Source organism: Nannospalax galili, unplaced genomic scaffold (assembly GCF_000622305.1).
Source record: "Nannospalax galili isolate Female #2095 unplaced genomic scaffold, S.galili_v1.0 scaffold75, whole genome shotgun sequence".
Lineage (NCBI taxonomy): Eukaryota > Metazoa > Chordata > Mammalia > Rodentia > Spalacidae > Nannospalax > Nannospalax galili.
The window spans coordinates 4,351,813-4,368,527 of record NW_008339433.1 but is presented as its reverse complement, the minus strand read 5'-3'; the positions used below and the strand labels follow the sequence as shown (position 1 = coordinate 4,368,527).

Here is a 16,715-nt window from a genome sequence, read left to right as displayed (position 1 = left end):
AATTTTCTTCATAAAACAGTTAGAGAAATTGAGGCCCATGGAAGTCAGTAATATATCTAGATCCATGACAATATAAGTGGCTTAGTCTGGGGATGTTAAAGCAAAAATACATAAATATATCTTTAAGTTTCTCTGGCTTAGGTGATGTGCTTGCCTTTCAGTTGCAAAAGATATGCCATCCTAAAAATTATAATATAGGTGTTGGGAGCACTGGAAGAGGGTTGGAAGAGGTGGTAGAAAGGCTGATATTCAAGGATGGAAAGGCTCAGGGCAGGGCACAATTCTAAATGAAGTAGGTAATTGGGGCACTGCTTCTCAGAATGACAGAAGACAGGCAGCAATCTAAAAACTGTTCTGAAGATTGAGCACAAGGTGGTCATACAAAGTCTCACCGGTATACACCATCAAAACACAAGGAAAGGAGAGTGGGTCTAAGGACTGGAATACACTGGTGAAATGTATATTCTATTTAAAGGCACACAAAGAAAGGCAGTGCAATAATGCATGTATTTATTTGGATGAAATCATGAGCTTCAGAAGAGAAACACTTTTAATTAGATGAAGATAGAAATTGAAATGGACAAAAAGAATTTGCCTTTGTGTTATTACTATTGGTATTATTATTTCTATCACTTACCAAGAACTTACTCTGTTCATGGCTACTCTAAGCACGATCGAGTTTGCCTTCAGTTGCTGTGACAAAACACACTGGCCAATACTAACTTGGGGAGGAAAGGGTTTATTCAGCTTACATCTCCTGGTCACAGTTCATCACTAAGGCAGCCCAAAGTAGGAACTCAGGGCAGGAACCTGGAGGCAGGAGCTGAAGTTCAAGCCATGGAGGAACGCTGCTTACTGGCTTCCTCCCCTGGCCCCTGCTCAACCTGCTTTCTTACACAATACAGGATAACCTGCCCAGGTGGCACTGCCCACAGTGGACTGGGCCCTCCCATATCACTCAACAATCATGAAAATGTCTCACACATTGCCACAGGCCAGGCCAATGGAAGAAATTCCCCCAATTGAGGCTCCCTCAATCCAGATGTGTCAAGCTGACAAATAAAGCTATCCAGCACAAAGCATATCACAAATATTAATTTATTTTTATAAGTATTTTATTTATTATTTTTATTATTTGCGTATGTGTGTATTGCCTGCTTGTGTGTCAATGCACCTGTACTGCACGATGACTGTGGAGATCAGAAGAAGGTGTTGGATCCCTTGGAACTAGAGTTACAGACGGTTATTAGTTGCTCCGTGGGTGCTGGGAATCAAACCTGGGTTCTCTGCAAGAGCAGTCATTGCTCTTAACCTCTGAGCCATCTCTCCAGTTCCAAATATTAATTTAATACAATTTTATGAGCCTCAATAAGTAGGGTTTTAATATCATTCTTATTTTACAGATGAGAAAACTGCAGCCTGATGATATTGAATAATACAGCCATCAACACATAGTTTATGTGTGGTGGGTCAAAAAGACCACAATAAATCACTTGTCCAGATGAAAAAAAATATGCCTGTTAATTTTTAATACAGATACAGTGGTACCATAAGAGTAAGATATAGTGAACAGAAGTGATTTCAACTCCATAGACATCTGCTGGTTATGTAATCGACTGAAGCACAAGTATATGGTAAGTTTTTACCTGTCTTGTTGATGAATATACCTCAAATAAGGTAACGAAAATGGTAAAGTGTCTTATCTCTCTGAGAAACTAAAATACAGAGAAGCTGGTAGGTTGAAAGAAGCTTTAGAGAAAGTAAAGCTTTAGAGAAGCTTTAGAGAAGTAACCATTTTATCTTGAAGCCAATGACTACACTATTAAGATAAAATTTTAGATGTTGGGAAAGCAGGTCTTTAAAGTACAGTAGGTAGAATTCTATGCCCTGATACACTTTATAATGCAGATAAGAAAATTTGTTAATTACATAAACATATATCCTTCTACTGTATCATTTCCATTAAATTTGAACTTCTGAAGCACCTGTATGAAAATAAATGTATGAAAACCAAAGATATGAAGATAAAAGTATGTATAATGAAAATAATTCTCAAATGGCTCATGTCCAAAATGAACCTGAGATTTGAGAAAACATTAAGTATGACAGAAAAGAGTTTTTAAACTGTTATTTAAATTTTTTATTTTTTTAATGTGTGTGAGAACATTGCCTGTATGTATGTACACAAAGTGTCAGCAGAGGCCAGAAGAGGACATCAGATTCCCTGAAACTGGACTTGCAGAGGACTATTAGCCACCATATGGGTGCTGGGAACCAAATGAAAGTCATCTGCAATAGCAGTGGGTGCTCTTAACCACTGAGTCATCTTTCCAGACCCAGACTCAAAAAAAATATTTAGAACAACATAGATGAGAACCTACTATTATCATTCTATTAAATAGGCATACTATTAAACTAACTCATAATGACTATTGTTATACCTATAGATTAGCCCCATTCTCAGCTCTCACCAGAGAAGGTTCTTGTAGCAGATTGCAATGAACAGATAAACCCACAACTGGTCAACGTGCAAAGAATGAGAATGTGGAGTTCTCAGCAATAAATGAAACATCTATATCGCACCCTCTCCTCCCAAGGTTCAGGGATCTTCGTGGATGAGGGGTGGAAAGATTGTAAGATACAGCCAGAGGTGGTACATGAACATAAGGAAATGATGTTGTTTGGGCACCATATGGTACCTGCACTAAAACCCACAATACTTTTGACAGTAGGTACAAGACCTGTGCACGCCCAAGGCAGACAGGCGCCTAGCATGGATCGGGGAGATAAGCAGGAAGTCCTAGCCCCTAGTTGAGGATCTATTGGCCACTGATAGATGCGGGGAGAGTGAGAGCCCATTTTCCTTACTGATGTGATGTCTGGTAGGTTGGTCAGACTCCAAAGAATAGACCCACACCCAAGAGCACTTATAAAACATGGACTAGACTTGAGAGTCCATAAAAAAGACCAATAATAATAGGGGAGATGAAATCCAGATGAAAGTGGCAAGGTAGGGGTGGAGATGGGTAAGGGTACCCTAATACGATCAAAATACTTTGCATAAAATTTTCAAATTTATAAAGACTTTCAATATAATAATAAAAATATTTAGAACAAGAAAAGCAAGAATAAAGAAATATGTGCAACTCAGACAATTGTTATTGGAATGAAAAACCGTGGAGGCTTTTCTCAATTTCTAGTGCTTTTGTGAAAAACATCCATACATTTCATAGAGTGGAAGAAGCAGCAGTAACTAGAAATTGAAACCTTAGTTGCCCAAAGTATTTACTAAAGGACATTTGAGGGGTAGAGGTGATAACTCAGTTAATAAAGTACTTGTGCAAAAATGAGGACCTAAGTTCCATCTTTAGGACACACATTTTTTTGAAAGAGGCCACGTATGGTGGTATGTACTTGTAATTCCAGCACTGGGGAGGCAGCAGTAGATAAATCCCTGTGGATTGCTGCTGAGTTAGCATAGGTACATTGTTGAGTCCCAGGCCAGTAAGAGACCCCACCTCAAAAAATAAGGACATTGTGACAGATAAATCATACCCTATAGGCCATATTATATATATGAGAGTTCATTAAATTAGATGGGGGGCAGTGGGGGAAATTGGGGAGAGGGAAGTGAATCTAAATGCAATCAAATTATATTGTATGAAAATCTCAAAAATTAAATAAAAATGCAAAAATATAAGGTTGATGGCACCTGAGAAATGATATCTGAGATTGACATCTGGCCTCCACATATATGTGTACACATGTGCATATGCACCACACATACATTTGTACAAACCCTTGCTTACACATAAACATGTACACACACCCACACATAAAAAGACATTTGACATTTCTTTTTAAAGATTTGTTTATGTGTATGCCTCGGGAGAGTGTTGTGCATATGTGTGTGGGTGCCCCTAGGGGCCGGAAGAGGGCATCAGATACCCTAGAGTTGGACTGCAAGTGGCTGTGTGCCACTTGACATGGATGTTGGGAACTGACCTTGGGTCCTTTGAAAGAACAGTATGAGCTCTTAACTGCTGAGCCATCTCTTTATTCCCATCATGTGACTATTTTAAGTACATTAATATTCTATCTCAGAGTGGAGAGTGGTCTTGTGTAGATTGTGTAGTCACAGCTGTGAAATTTCAGGGACTGTGGTGTAGATAAAATGTGGCAGAAGACTGAAAATGTTAAACACTAGCTTTAGGTTAAAAAATGGACAGGAAGTAAAGCCAAACTAGAGTATGAAACATCATGGGGAATTAAGCACAGAATTCTAGAACAGGGTATCCAAAAGGTGATCTTTTTGAGCACAGAGACAAAACAGTAGTAACTGTTAGAAAAAACCATAAATTCTATAAAAAGAACCTACTTTAGACACATACTTCCCTTTTTGTACAGGTATTAGATTAGCAGATCAGGAAACATGGAGGCATACTGTATCTGGATATCAGCAAGACATTTGACAAGATTTCTCGTGATATGCCTCAAAACAGAATGCAGAAATGTGGTTTGGTGTTAGTCAGAGGATGCTGCCTGACAAGTAAAGTACATTTTGCAGAGGTGTTTCTAGCAGTGTGATGGAGATCTCTGACCCAGATTTGGGTCTATGTAGATTTGCACAAATATGAGAGCAAAACAATTACTTCTCATGGCAGAATTAAAATTCAGCCACAACTCCACATGCTAGAAATATGAAATCAAATTAGGCCAGATCAAGGGTCTGAACATGTTAATTTAAGAAGTTTCAATTACAGAATAAATAAAATATGGCTTAGCCTCAGAGTTTGTTAGAAAGGCTTATAGTGAAGCTAACCAGTCTTCTCAATGTGTATTATCAGTAGTGGCCATTAAAATGCATGATATTGGAGTAGACAGGATTAGTAGCAATAATTGTTAAACAAGGGAGATGGCTGATGGTTGTTCATAGCACATTACCCTGAATACATGAGTCAAGGTGATTGTTAAGAATCCTATTTAAGGGACATCTGATGTGTTTCCAGATGTTGTTCAATGGGCAGCTACAGGAAATGTGTCTTGAGAGATCTTGTCAAATGCCTGATGATAGCTAGCAAGTTGTTACTCTTTCTAATCACATGGCTTTCTTCTGCTCCCTAGTGTCACTGGAATGAGAAAGTAACTGCCATGGGTTGCTAAGAAGCTTGAACACACTGCAGTACATAAGAGATGAAGTGGGCTAATCACATTCCTTTTTTATGCTTCAATGGGACAAAAAACTAAAGGAGTATGGTCAGAGGTGTTAGTAAGTACATTTGGAATCCTGTCTTGAGGTGGAATCAGACATTGCCCAGGCAAAATAGAAACTCTGTGGTAGACAAAAGAAATACTGAGCCAATTGAAAGAACAAGCTGCTGTGCAAAGAGGACTGAATCCACAGAGTATATTTCTGCCTTATTAATGTCCAAGATCTATATTACATCTGTAAGCTTTGGCCCTTTATTTGGGTGTTGAGCAGTGCTTCCTGAATTTCCAGGAACTAATAACACATTGAAAAGATGTGTTTTATTAGGGAAAACAAAGACGCTAACAAGAATTCTACTGTGTTCAGGTCTTAAACTTTACATTCCTAGAACAATTTATACAAAGTACAGTGTGTTTTAAAGAAAGAAATCAGGGATGGACCTTTGAACACTGTAAGTGTGAGGGACAGATGAAGGAACTGGGGAAGTATTTAACTTACAAAATATCAGGTTCATGAACAGTAAAAGACTATCAGGTATGAGAGGCATTTCATTCTGTGAGCCCTTAAAATTGCATATGGGTCTATAGTGGGCAGATTTAGAAGTGGCAGATTTGGGTTCAAAAACATTTCTCACTAGTTGTCAGAGGTAGAATAGAATATTTTAGGAATCAGCTAATTCCTTTTGTTGGAGATTCATAAATAGAGCAGGTGACCATTTAGTAGGGATAATAATTACCTTTCAAAAGAAAAGTGCTTTACAGTGTATGTGCCTTTTCATATTATATTAGCTTGTTCTTTCTAACACATGACCATAGTGAGCAAGTTTTGTGGAGTACTACGGATGGAATCCAGGTCATTGCATATGTTTAGCACTTGCTTTCAAACTCTGAGCTACACTGTTAGATTTGGAAAACTTTTTACATTAAGGTTCCAAGAGGTTCTATTATGCAGCTTGTGCATAGGTTACTGTGCATTCACACTTACCTTTTATTGAATAAGTGTGAAATGAATATTTTTAAAGGATAAATTTGGAAAATTCTAAGCTGATAAGGCTTCTGGGTATTTTTAATTTCATTTTTTTCCGATGCTGAATATATTTTCAGATGCACTAAGAAGGTTCTCTCCTCAGTCTCACATGAAAACTTATGTTCTTCACTGTGTCTTATGAAGCTGAGACCAATTAATACATTCCTTGCATAGATACAGAAGGTCTGTGGGTGCAGTTTGCACAAACATGCCTAGATGCACATTTCAAATAAGAATATTTTTCTCTCCTCGTTTGCCTGAGCCTATTCCCACCCTGCTTCCAAATTTCCTCTTATTTGGCTTCCTAGAAGAAAGGACCCTGTTTGCTTCTCAGAAATGATAGTTGACCATACTGTCCTGCTGTTTCCTCAGTTATTCTCAAGCCCCACAAATGAATAGAAAGAATGAGGAAGTCACCTCTGTTTGAAAACTCTGAAGATTTGCATTATTTTTTGTTTGTCTCTTCTCACCCATTTCCCCCCTTCAGTAATACATCAAAAAGAGCAAGTGGTAGGGGGATAGAGAAGGAATTGAAGGAGGCAAAAGGGGTCAAAGGGGGGCTGGATTTGACCAGAACACGTTATGTGTATATGCGAAATCCTCAGTAAAAAGAACAATGCACAAATCTTCTCATTAGTACAGTTCTAATTGTGCTATCTTCACCGTCGGTGTTGACTGCTACTGTTGAATGTTCCATTGGTGGCTTATTCTCCCATTTAGTCTGGTACATGACAGATCATACAGTTTTCTGGATTTGGGCCATAGCATTTTCAGTTTGTTGGTGGTGATATTTTCTAATGCCATAGATTGCATCTAATTTAATATGCTGCAAAAGACAAAAACCTTATAATGTGAGTTTATTAGTCCTTTCCTTTCTGATTTGATCCCCAGAGGATATTAGGATAGAAACTCATGCCAGTTTTTGTTTACATAAAAATGTCTTTAGGAAAAAAGTTAAGATATATAGAAGATGACAATTTCTCCTTGAATTTAAGAGACCACAGAATGCTGCATTTTATTAGTTTATATTTTTCTTATGGTAATAGAAATCATCCAGCATTTCTGGGGTGGTAATGAGGATTGAACCCAGGGTCTTTTGAATACTATGGAAATTCTCTACCACTGAATGATACTGCCAACCCTGAAAGCTGCATTTTCTAAAAAGAATGAATTATTAGAAATGATAAGTGAGTTCTCAGTTAATCCTACCTAATGCTAAAGTCTTTCAGGATCAAGGGACCTAGAATTGTAGAGTAGAACTTTTCTCATGATAGAAAATTTGGAGGCATGAACCTAGAAACCCAAGGTGTGAAGTGACAAAAATAGTCTCCACCCCCTAAATTCAAGCTTCATTCTAACAGAATACAATTTTAAATTTACATTTATATTTCTCCTTCGTAAGGCAAATTCTTTCTCCAAATATTAGAACGCACTTTTACTTGTCACAATGATCTTACAATAGATAACGTGAAAAGTGTCAGTATTCCTGTAATGATATTTGGGGAACAAAAGACAATTGATTTTCATGTTGAGGTTACAAGTGAGAGCACAGATCCTTGATTCATTTCATTTATTTGTGGGTGTCTGACAATGAGGTGTTTATGTATATGTAGTTTCATTTTTACATGTGTACCTGCTATGGTCTATGTCTCTGAGTATGCCTGAGTTAGGGTTCCCTGTGTGTCTGTGGAGGGCTCTGCCCTTTACCCATATAGCTGGTGGTGTATGGCAGGTGTGCATTTATGTGCCTTTGCCAGTAGCTACTGTGAAAGGAGTTTCTGCAATCAGTGAAGTCATCCTCTGTCAATATTCAGGTTTAGTGGGATCAATAACAGCTCAAATACCTGGTCTCCAGTGGTATGTTGCTATTCAAGACCCAGCTGTTATGCAGATGAACCGAATCCTGTGTACTGGTTGGGGGAGCTGGAGCGGCTGGGCTGGGCTGGCTGCGAGTAGTCATTGATCTCCTCTGAAGAGAGTCCACTGTAGGAGGTGGCTTCCTGGCACAGGTGCAGGCATGTGGAGGTGGTGGTGGTGGTGGGAGGGGTCTGAAGGTGAACTGGTTGTGTGGGCTGCTCTGCATGTCTAAAAAGGAGAGAAGAAAAACAATGAATAGAGACTTAGTCTCCTACTTGGAAAACACAGCATGGCAGAAGTACCACGATTTCAGAGAATATAGCCTGTGGGGTGGGGGGAGAATTTTAAGTTTAGTCTATCTGTAAAAATGTCACTTAACTTACAAAAGCACGCGAAGCATGCTTATGAAATGTAAAACATTGCCAGTTGCATTTACATGTAAATTCTTCAGGGCAATACCAGCTGAAAAGTAAATGAGACCTCCTCAGACAATTTGCCATAGTTTCTGCTACTGAACAAATAAATCATCAACAAGGCATAAAGATACAGACCAGAAGTGAGCTGATTTCCATCAGTTGCAAAAATCTCACTTCAGAAAATACCAGTGAGAGGCACAAATTCATTGCAAGGAAAATCATTCGATACTTCAAATAAAAATATAAGGCCACCTTCTGCCTTACCTCAGGAAAGGATGCTGGGCCTACCTACAGAGGACTAAATTCATACTTCAGAAAAACAGCTCACAAGTGTGTAACTCAACTGCGTGAAACTAATCTCTTCACCAGACCAACACCTCAGAGTGCGGCTTGTAAAAGGCAGACTAATGGGAGTTTATTCAGGTTACTATACATATTTCCATAGCCATGAAAACTGAAGTCTACACACCTCACCCTTTGCTACATCTTTTTAGGAGTTCTGCCAAGTTAGCAGCCAAGTTAGCTGTGAAGTCAGTCTTAGGAGGAATTAGGAGACTATTTTTTTCCCTGCTTGTTTGTGGAGGGAGTAGCCTGGGACAGCTATCCTCAGACTTCTGATGTTGCTATTAATTGGTATTTTCCACCACTTTCTTGGCAGACACATATAAAGACAGTTAGTTAAAATCTGGCCCTTGAGAAATACCCCAATTAAACCCCTTTGAAAAGAAATTGCTATTTTAGCAGATAGCCACCTATCTTCCACAGGAGAAACATAATAGATGTCAAGTGATTGCTTGTAACACCAGCACGTTCTGGATGAACTTTGTAGACAGCATGGCTTTGTCCCACCTCCCCAATGACTAAGAGTTGAAAAGCAGAAAAATGCCAGAGGCTTTTGATGCTTAGCAAAGGGCTCAGCTGGTGTGTGCTGAGGCCCACTTTGCAGTGACTGATCACAGAAAAAAAAAAAACCACTTCTTTCAATCTTCCTACTTCAGACGTGAATTTTAAAAACACTGGTTTGGTTTTCATATTTTAAAATGACATTACTACCTCAGGAGCATGACAAATTCTTAGCTGTATTTTCTAGTGCAGGTGGCACCCCCTTTAAATCAAGGCCATATATGAAAACCTGAATTGTACAAAAGAGAGATAGGGGAGTAGTGATCATTTTATATACAGAACTCCTTTATGTAGTCATTTATCCTTATATATTTAAAATGCTTCATAAATTTTCTAAATCACCCTCAGTACTCTAGGTTCAGCCCAAGTCCTGAATGACTAAAAAGTCATCTCTAGTACTTACATCTTACTAATGTATTTAAACCTTTGTGGTCATACTCATAATCATAAATAGAATTAGACATTCCATTATTAGGATCTGAGGAAGTGTAGAGTGCTAGAGCACAAAGGACCCTGGAGAGCCTGACATTTTACAGGTGGGAAACTTGCCTAGGAACACTTGGTAAATTAATAGTCTAACTATGACTAGATCACACACCTGACTCTCTGGCCAATGCTCTATTCCCTGTACCATAAATATCTGTAATATATGTTTTATTTTCCTTCTCAAGATTCAGAGGCACTGAAGTACAGAATCTTCCACAGTTTCTAAAGTTTTCATTTACATTTCTGTGTCTCCTTCCCTCTTAGGCAATAGGTCCTAAAATGGATAATGGAACACAGTGTGGCTGTGAAAAAGCACAGAATTTGAGAGGAATGGCAAACTTGGCTTGAAGTTCAACCTCTTTCATGTAGAAGCTTGAACCCCATTTTGAATACAGACATAATAATCATTTTGCCTAATCAATTTGATTTATGTAAAATGGTGATGAATATCATTAACTATTTGTTAATTGGTTATAGCAGAGGAACAAAATGCTATGACTGGAAAGAACGTAAGTATCATATAGTTCAGCTACAGATAAGGAACCCAAGTCTCAGAGAGTTGAAGTGACTTGGTCATCCAATCTCTGTTTATTTTCCTTTTGCTATGATAACATGCTGATAAACACAGCTTAAGGGAGACATAGTTTATTTTAGCTCACATTTCAAGGTATAGTCATGAAATGACTATATCATGGCAAAGAAGTCAAGGGTAGTGGGGACTTGAAGCAGTTAATCATGTTGTATCCACAATCAGGAATCAGAGAAGGATGAATGGAAGTTGCTGTTCTGCTCCTTTTCTCCATGTTATACAATCCAAGATCTCATGCCCAGGGAGTTATGACAGATCTTCTCACGTCAATTACCTTGCAATCATGGTAATGCTGCACAGACATGCCCAGAGGCTTATTTCCAAGGTGGTTCTAGATACTGTTAGGTTGAGAATTAACATTAACTATCATATTCAATGTGTGCCTGATGATTTCTTGCCTATTACTCTTTCTATTATGATATTTTGAAACATAAATAGGACTTTTCTCTGACTTTAACAGTTCCTGTTCTTAGTATAAATTTGTCCTCCGAGATTACTATATAGCGATATTCTTTGCTATATCTGGTGTGTTTTGTCTTTTCTTTTACAATAGACTATACATTTCTTAGAGCGATGCCATCTATTCTCTTAAATGTCACAACATATGGAGCACAATTATGGTACAAGGCACACCCCCAAAATATTTTATTGATAAGGTTTTGATTCATTCATGGGAACCTAAAGACCTTGCTTTAGTGTTTCCCTTGGCTCTCATTCTGATGCCCCTACTAGACATCAAGTTGGTTCTTCATAGATAAGTATGTTTCTTTCTAGGAAGGCTTTGTAAGATCTCGTCTAGGATCAGGGGAAGGAACAATAATATTTGAAAGAGGGCATTTAAAATGATGTCTCTACAATATGTATAAAGAACAATCATGACACATTACATTACAGACTTATCATTAAAAGTCATGTGTTGGAAAGCATTTGATAACATAAGGAAATAGTGGTAGCATGCAGTCAGAGGAAGAACATCTATTTTAGGGGTCATTTTTCAGAAGACTTGCAAATAAGTCACATGATACATATTAGTTTAAACTGTAAATAATGCTTCCACCAGAGTTTACTTTTGTTCTTTATTTAAATTGATTTTTTTCAGTATGTAATACAATATAATTTCATCATATTCAGACCCCTTCCCCTACCTGACCCTCCCTTTTCTATCCTCTGTCTAATTTCACATACTCTCTCTATATATATATGTGTGTGGGGTGTGTGTGTGTTATATCAAGTGTGTATATATGCCTATCAAGTCAAATTTGTAGCCACAAATGTCGTTCAGTGTTGTTTTATCCACTGGAGCTTAGTTAAACTACCCAGCATCACAGCTTTAAAGAAAATGGACTCTCTTCTTCCAGCCAGTATCAGTTACTGAAAAAGCTCTTCAGCTAGGGTTGGGGCTTCTTACCTACTATCTCACCTCTTTGCTGGGATTTTGTCTGGCTTGAGTTTACTTTGGTCTTATTCATGCTAGCACATATCTGTGAGTTTACATGAGTAACTACCCAGACCATCTACAACCTCTGGCTCTTATTCTTCCCCCTCTTTCACAGTGAACTCTGAGACTAGTCACTTTGGTTATTTGCATAAATATTGATACATATGCACATATGTATAATTTCATATGTATGTCTAGGTACCCATATGTATATGTTACTCTTACTATCTATTTTTATTCCCACATTTCATAGGTAGAAGTTTCCTTAATATTATTGTTTTTAAATGCTTTCACAATACTGGATTTTTATGCTGGTTGTACTGAATAGAATACATTCGGACCTTAATCCATCTGAAATGCAAATGATCTCAGATTCATTCTTATTTTTCACCTCAGGAAAAATATGGGAGATATACTGGTTTCTGCCCAAATGAAGTAATTTAGTCCTTGAACTCCATGAAATGGGATTTACCAACATTAAACTAATGAAAAAGTGTTAGTGTTGAGTGTCAGGGAGCTCGGAGCTCTGGAGCACCATTTCTAGGTGGTTAGGAGTCACATGCACTCACAATGTAGCTCGCAACCATATAGTCTTGTGTCAAAGAGACAGAAAGAAAGAGGGTGGGGTAATTACGGAAATGTGAATATTTAGACATATTAATAAAGTTTTCTGAAATTTAAATTAAGTTTTCAGATAGAAAAGTCTAATCCATATAATATATTTGGAATTGAGGTGGTTTCAGGTCTGAAGTCTTAAAGTAACGTGGTAAAATAATCTCTCAGGGGGGAAATTTCTCCAAAGTGTAGATCTAAGATATTTCAGGTGTGGCAGAGTTGTTAGTAGAAGCATAAGCTTTCAAAAACAGCACTGCTGCTGTCTACAAAAGGTGAGTGAGTGAGAATGTGTCTGGCATCATTTTCTCCTTGTTCCCTGCCTGTTTTGCAAATAATCCTTAGTTTGGATCATATGCTAGAAAATGTTTTTACCAGAAATTTGAGTATCAGAAACAGTGTGGGTATCTATCAGGGTGTGTGTGTGTGTGTGTGTGTGTGTGTGTGAAGGGCCTTTGCCTTTTACATTTCATGAACATATCCAGTCAGTTCAGGCGACAAGGTAAAGAAAGCAGGCATTTCTAAAATATATTATGCTGTGAAAATTGCACATGTGAAAAGACTTGATGAAAACAGTGGTGTTGGAGTATGTGATGTGTTGAGTTCCAGCTTGGCAGGATCTAGAATCATGGAAAGACAAGCCTCTGGACAGTCTGTTAAGGAGTACTTAGATTAAGTTATTTATGATGAAAAGACCCACCTTGATGGCAGGTAGCACTAAGCACAAACCAAGCCCTTCCTTCCTGAAGTTTCTTTTGTCAGGTATTTTGAAATAGCAACAAGAAAAGTGATCACCATGGATCATAATACTCAAAAGCAGCATTTTAAAGAAAGGGACTTAATGACAGTGGTGGCATAATTTCACACATATCAGTGGTTAAGAAATGCATGATGGTCGGGCTGGCTGTGGTGGCACACACCTTTAATCCCAGTACTCTGGAGGCAGAGGCAGGCAGATCTCTGTGAGCTGAAAGCCAGCCTGGTCTACATAGCGAGTTCCAGGTCTGCTGTGGCTACATGGAGGCCCTGTCTCAAAAATACCAAAACAATAACAACAACAACAGCACCCCCCAAAAAAAACACAAAAAAGAGAAATGTATGATTGTCATATCAAATATGATATTTTATGTTTAAAAATACTTGAAATCTGCTTGTGAAAGTGGGTGTTGGAAGAATGGAAAGTTATTGGAAAATGGTAGGAAGAGCGTTATCTGACCAGGACAGAAAGTTCTAATGTCAGATGTGTATGGGTAAGGCTCCTAACATGTATGGCGAGATATTTCATATGTATGCACATGCTGATTTCATGTATTTTTATGTGGCTTTCAGCTGTAGGCAATTTTCTCCAATTATCTAGTGCTTTTAACAGATGGGAAACAAATTTTTGTCTTAAGTTCAAATGATTCTAAAACATACCAATAACAAGGAAACAAATTAACATTTTCAAAGCAAATATTATGCAGAATTAGCTGTACATGCAAAATAATTGTCTTCAGATGTGAAAAATAAATATTATCAGTATTACAATAATGTAAGTGGCATCATTTATTTTGGAAATTTGACCAAAGTAGACACATAATCGGATTTTTGCAATGTCCATATACCAAAGTGTTCATCCTTTACTTTAGTGACACTACGATAATGTTAACTCAAGTATGTTTCTTTTTTCCTACAGGTACCAGGATATGTATGTTGCCAAAAGAACCACATATATTTCTATAATTCTAGAAGAATGTCATTCAGAGACAGAAACTGCATCTCTACTTCTTGGGTTTGCTCTATGTTTCATTACTACATTTATCAAAGTGAAGGGTAGTTCCACAATTTTTTATCTATAGTTCTGAAGTCAATAAACCCCTCAAAACAGTTGGTTTTCTTTCTAGTTTTTTTGGTGGAACCTGACCTGAAGCGATCTGAAAATACATTTATTAAATGAGTGTTCAAGGGCTAGAGAGATGGATGGCTCAGTGGTTAAGAGGACTGGCTGCTCTTGCAGAAGACCTGGGTTTGGTTCTCAGTACCCACATGGTGGCTAACAGCCCCCATCACTCCAGTTCCAGGGAATCCGATGCCCTCTTCTGTCATCTGTGGGCACTGCATGACATGGGTGCACTTACATACCCTAAATATTTTAAATGAGTTTTCAGACATTTAACTGGGGAAGTACTGATTCAGTTCATTAAAGGGTATTGGCTTATAACCCAATACCTGGTACTACATAATGTAGAGTGTGTAGTACATTGCCTTTTTAAAATCAGAAAAAAATGAAATTCTGAAACAAGTAGGCCCCAATGGTTTTGAATAAGGATTATGTGTTGTATTAGTAGTTGACCAACTTTCTGGATTCTTTTGAGAATTTTTATTAATGAATTCCTATGAAGACCATGTTCTGTACGTGTGCAAAGAACACCATAGCACCAAGGGCCATAACTATTTTTGTCATATCATTTTCTCTGAAAACCAAATATAAGACTGTAGTTCTTGATGTTGCTTTCTGAGCTATTATATTATTATATTAAGCATGTGAGGAAATAAAAGGAAATAAGCTTAGAGGAAAGAGGAGGGATTTATCATTAATATTAACTATTAATACTAATTCCAAACATATATTTCTACATTATAATACTAAATAATTTACATGGCATAATTAGTTGTGATAACCTATGAGGAGGTAGTTCATAAATTTACATGTTATGACTAATATTCATTAATTTAACAGTGCTCAATGATCATCAAATTAATCTTAAGTTTATCTCCCTGTTGAAACTTGTGTTTTTAAACTTGTAATTATCATTAGATGATCAAAGAATAGGAAAGTAGGAAATTTAGTTTCCTGAAGAAAATAAACAACTATTGTTTATCACTTCCCTGTATGAAATAATATTTCTTTAATATTAATATACCCATAATCCTTAGATTTACCTGGTAAATTAACCAATGACTTAACAAAAACTCTACTCAAGAGGAAATGTTTAATAAATGTTTGTGTATGTATGCGCATGTGTATGAGCCAGTTACAGATGACAACAAAAATAGGCAGAAGGAGGGAGAAACAGAGAGGAAAATTCACGATTAAAGCTGATGTCTGCAGGAGAAGTGCTATAGATGTTCCAGAGGAAAAGGTTAGCAATAAATTACAATGTTAAAAAAATTGCATGAGCTGATTCTGGTTCTTGATTACTGAACTCTACAGATTTTCATTGTCTTTGAGATGGTAAAATATACCACTCTGAAGACAGAATGGTCCTCTTCCTAAGCTGTCAAGTAAGGTAATATGCAATGCTATGTTTTTTTCTGTTAGTTTGGGTTTCCTTATAATCGTTACAAGTTAAGTTTAACATTGAAGTATCTCCAGTCATTTGACAAGAGACCCACATTTGTATTCCATTCTGTCTTGTGCTTATCTTAAAAGCATGAGTTCAACCACTAGAATGCCCCATTTCTAAGTCTTATTCATTTCTTTTCTTGTTGTCTTATGTGTTAAGTAATGTAAACAATTAGGCCAAGGTCCACAAAGCAACACTGCCCTAGTTTATTCTTTGAAGGAAATACTTCTCTGCTGTACACTAGATTGCCTTTCTATAGTGCAATTGTCCAACCTTAGGGATAATAGTCAATATTTCTGCCAATAAGTGGCCTGCTTGCTAATTCAGTCAACTCCAACATTAAGACAATTAATGTAGGACTTCATGATCAAGAGAAAAGAGAGATGTGGTAAGTGTTATTTTGCTTAAATTACTGAAGTGGTCAAACTACCTTATTTTCTTGGGTGTGAAAATACAGGCTGGATACATCTTTGCTTATGCTCAAAGACAAATTTGGCAATTTATAAGATTTTCTCACTATTTATGCGCGCTTGAGCATGTTTATGGTATGGTATGAACAGTCAGTGATATGGTGTAGAAAATGGTCTAGAGAAGTCCTGACATGGCATGGCATTTGTATTTGGAGGTTGAAGAGCCTGCCACCCTACACAGTGTGAACAGATGGCTACGTTATAGCAGTGTACATAAAACTGGAGAGGCTTTGAAAATTTTGACCATGTTTTGTCTCATTGCTTAACTGAGAATATATTGAGTATTGTACTTAGTGATAGGATCAGTATATACCAATATTGTGTGATTTGTTGTTACTACAATAGAGACTTGAAGGTCACAAATGATTTATGTATTTGAAAAT

General features: G+C 37.4%; 1 protein-coding gene across 1 annotated transcript in view; it reads right to left on the bottom strand.

The window, feature by feature from the left end:
* Window positions 1-16,715, bottom strand: part of Tenm1 (teneurin transmembrane protein 1) — an 873,778-nt gene that overhangs the window by 367,456 nt on the left and 489,607 nt on the right. The window contains exon 6 of the mRNA XM_008833909.1: window positions 8,080-8,320. Within this exon, the coding sequence (XP_008832131.1) occupies window positions 8,080-8,320 (241 nt within the window). The remainder of the gene's footprint in view (window positions 1-8,079; window positions 8,321-16,715) is intronic.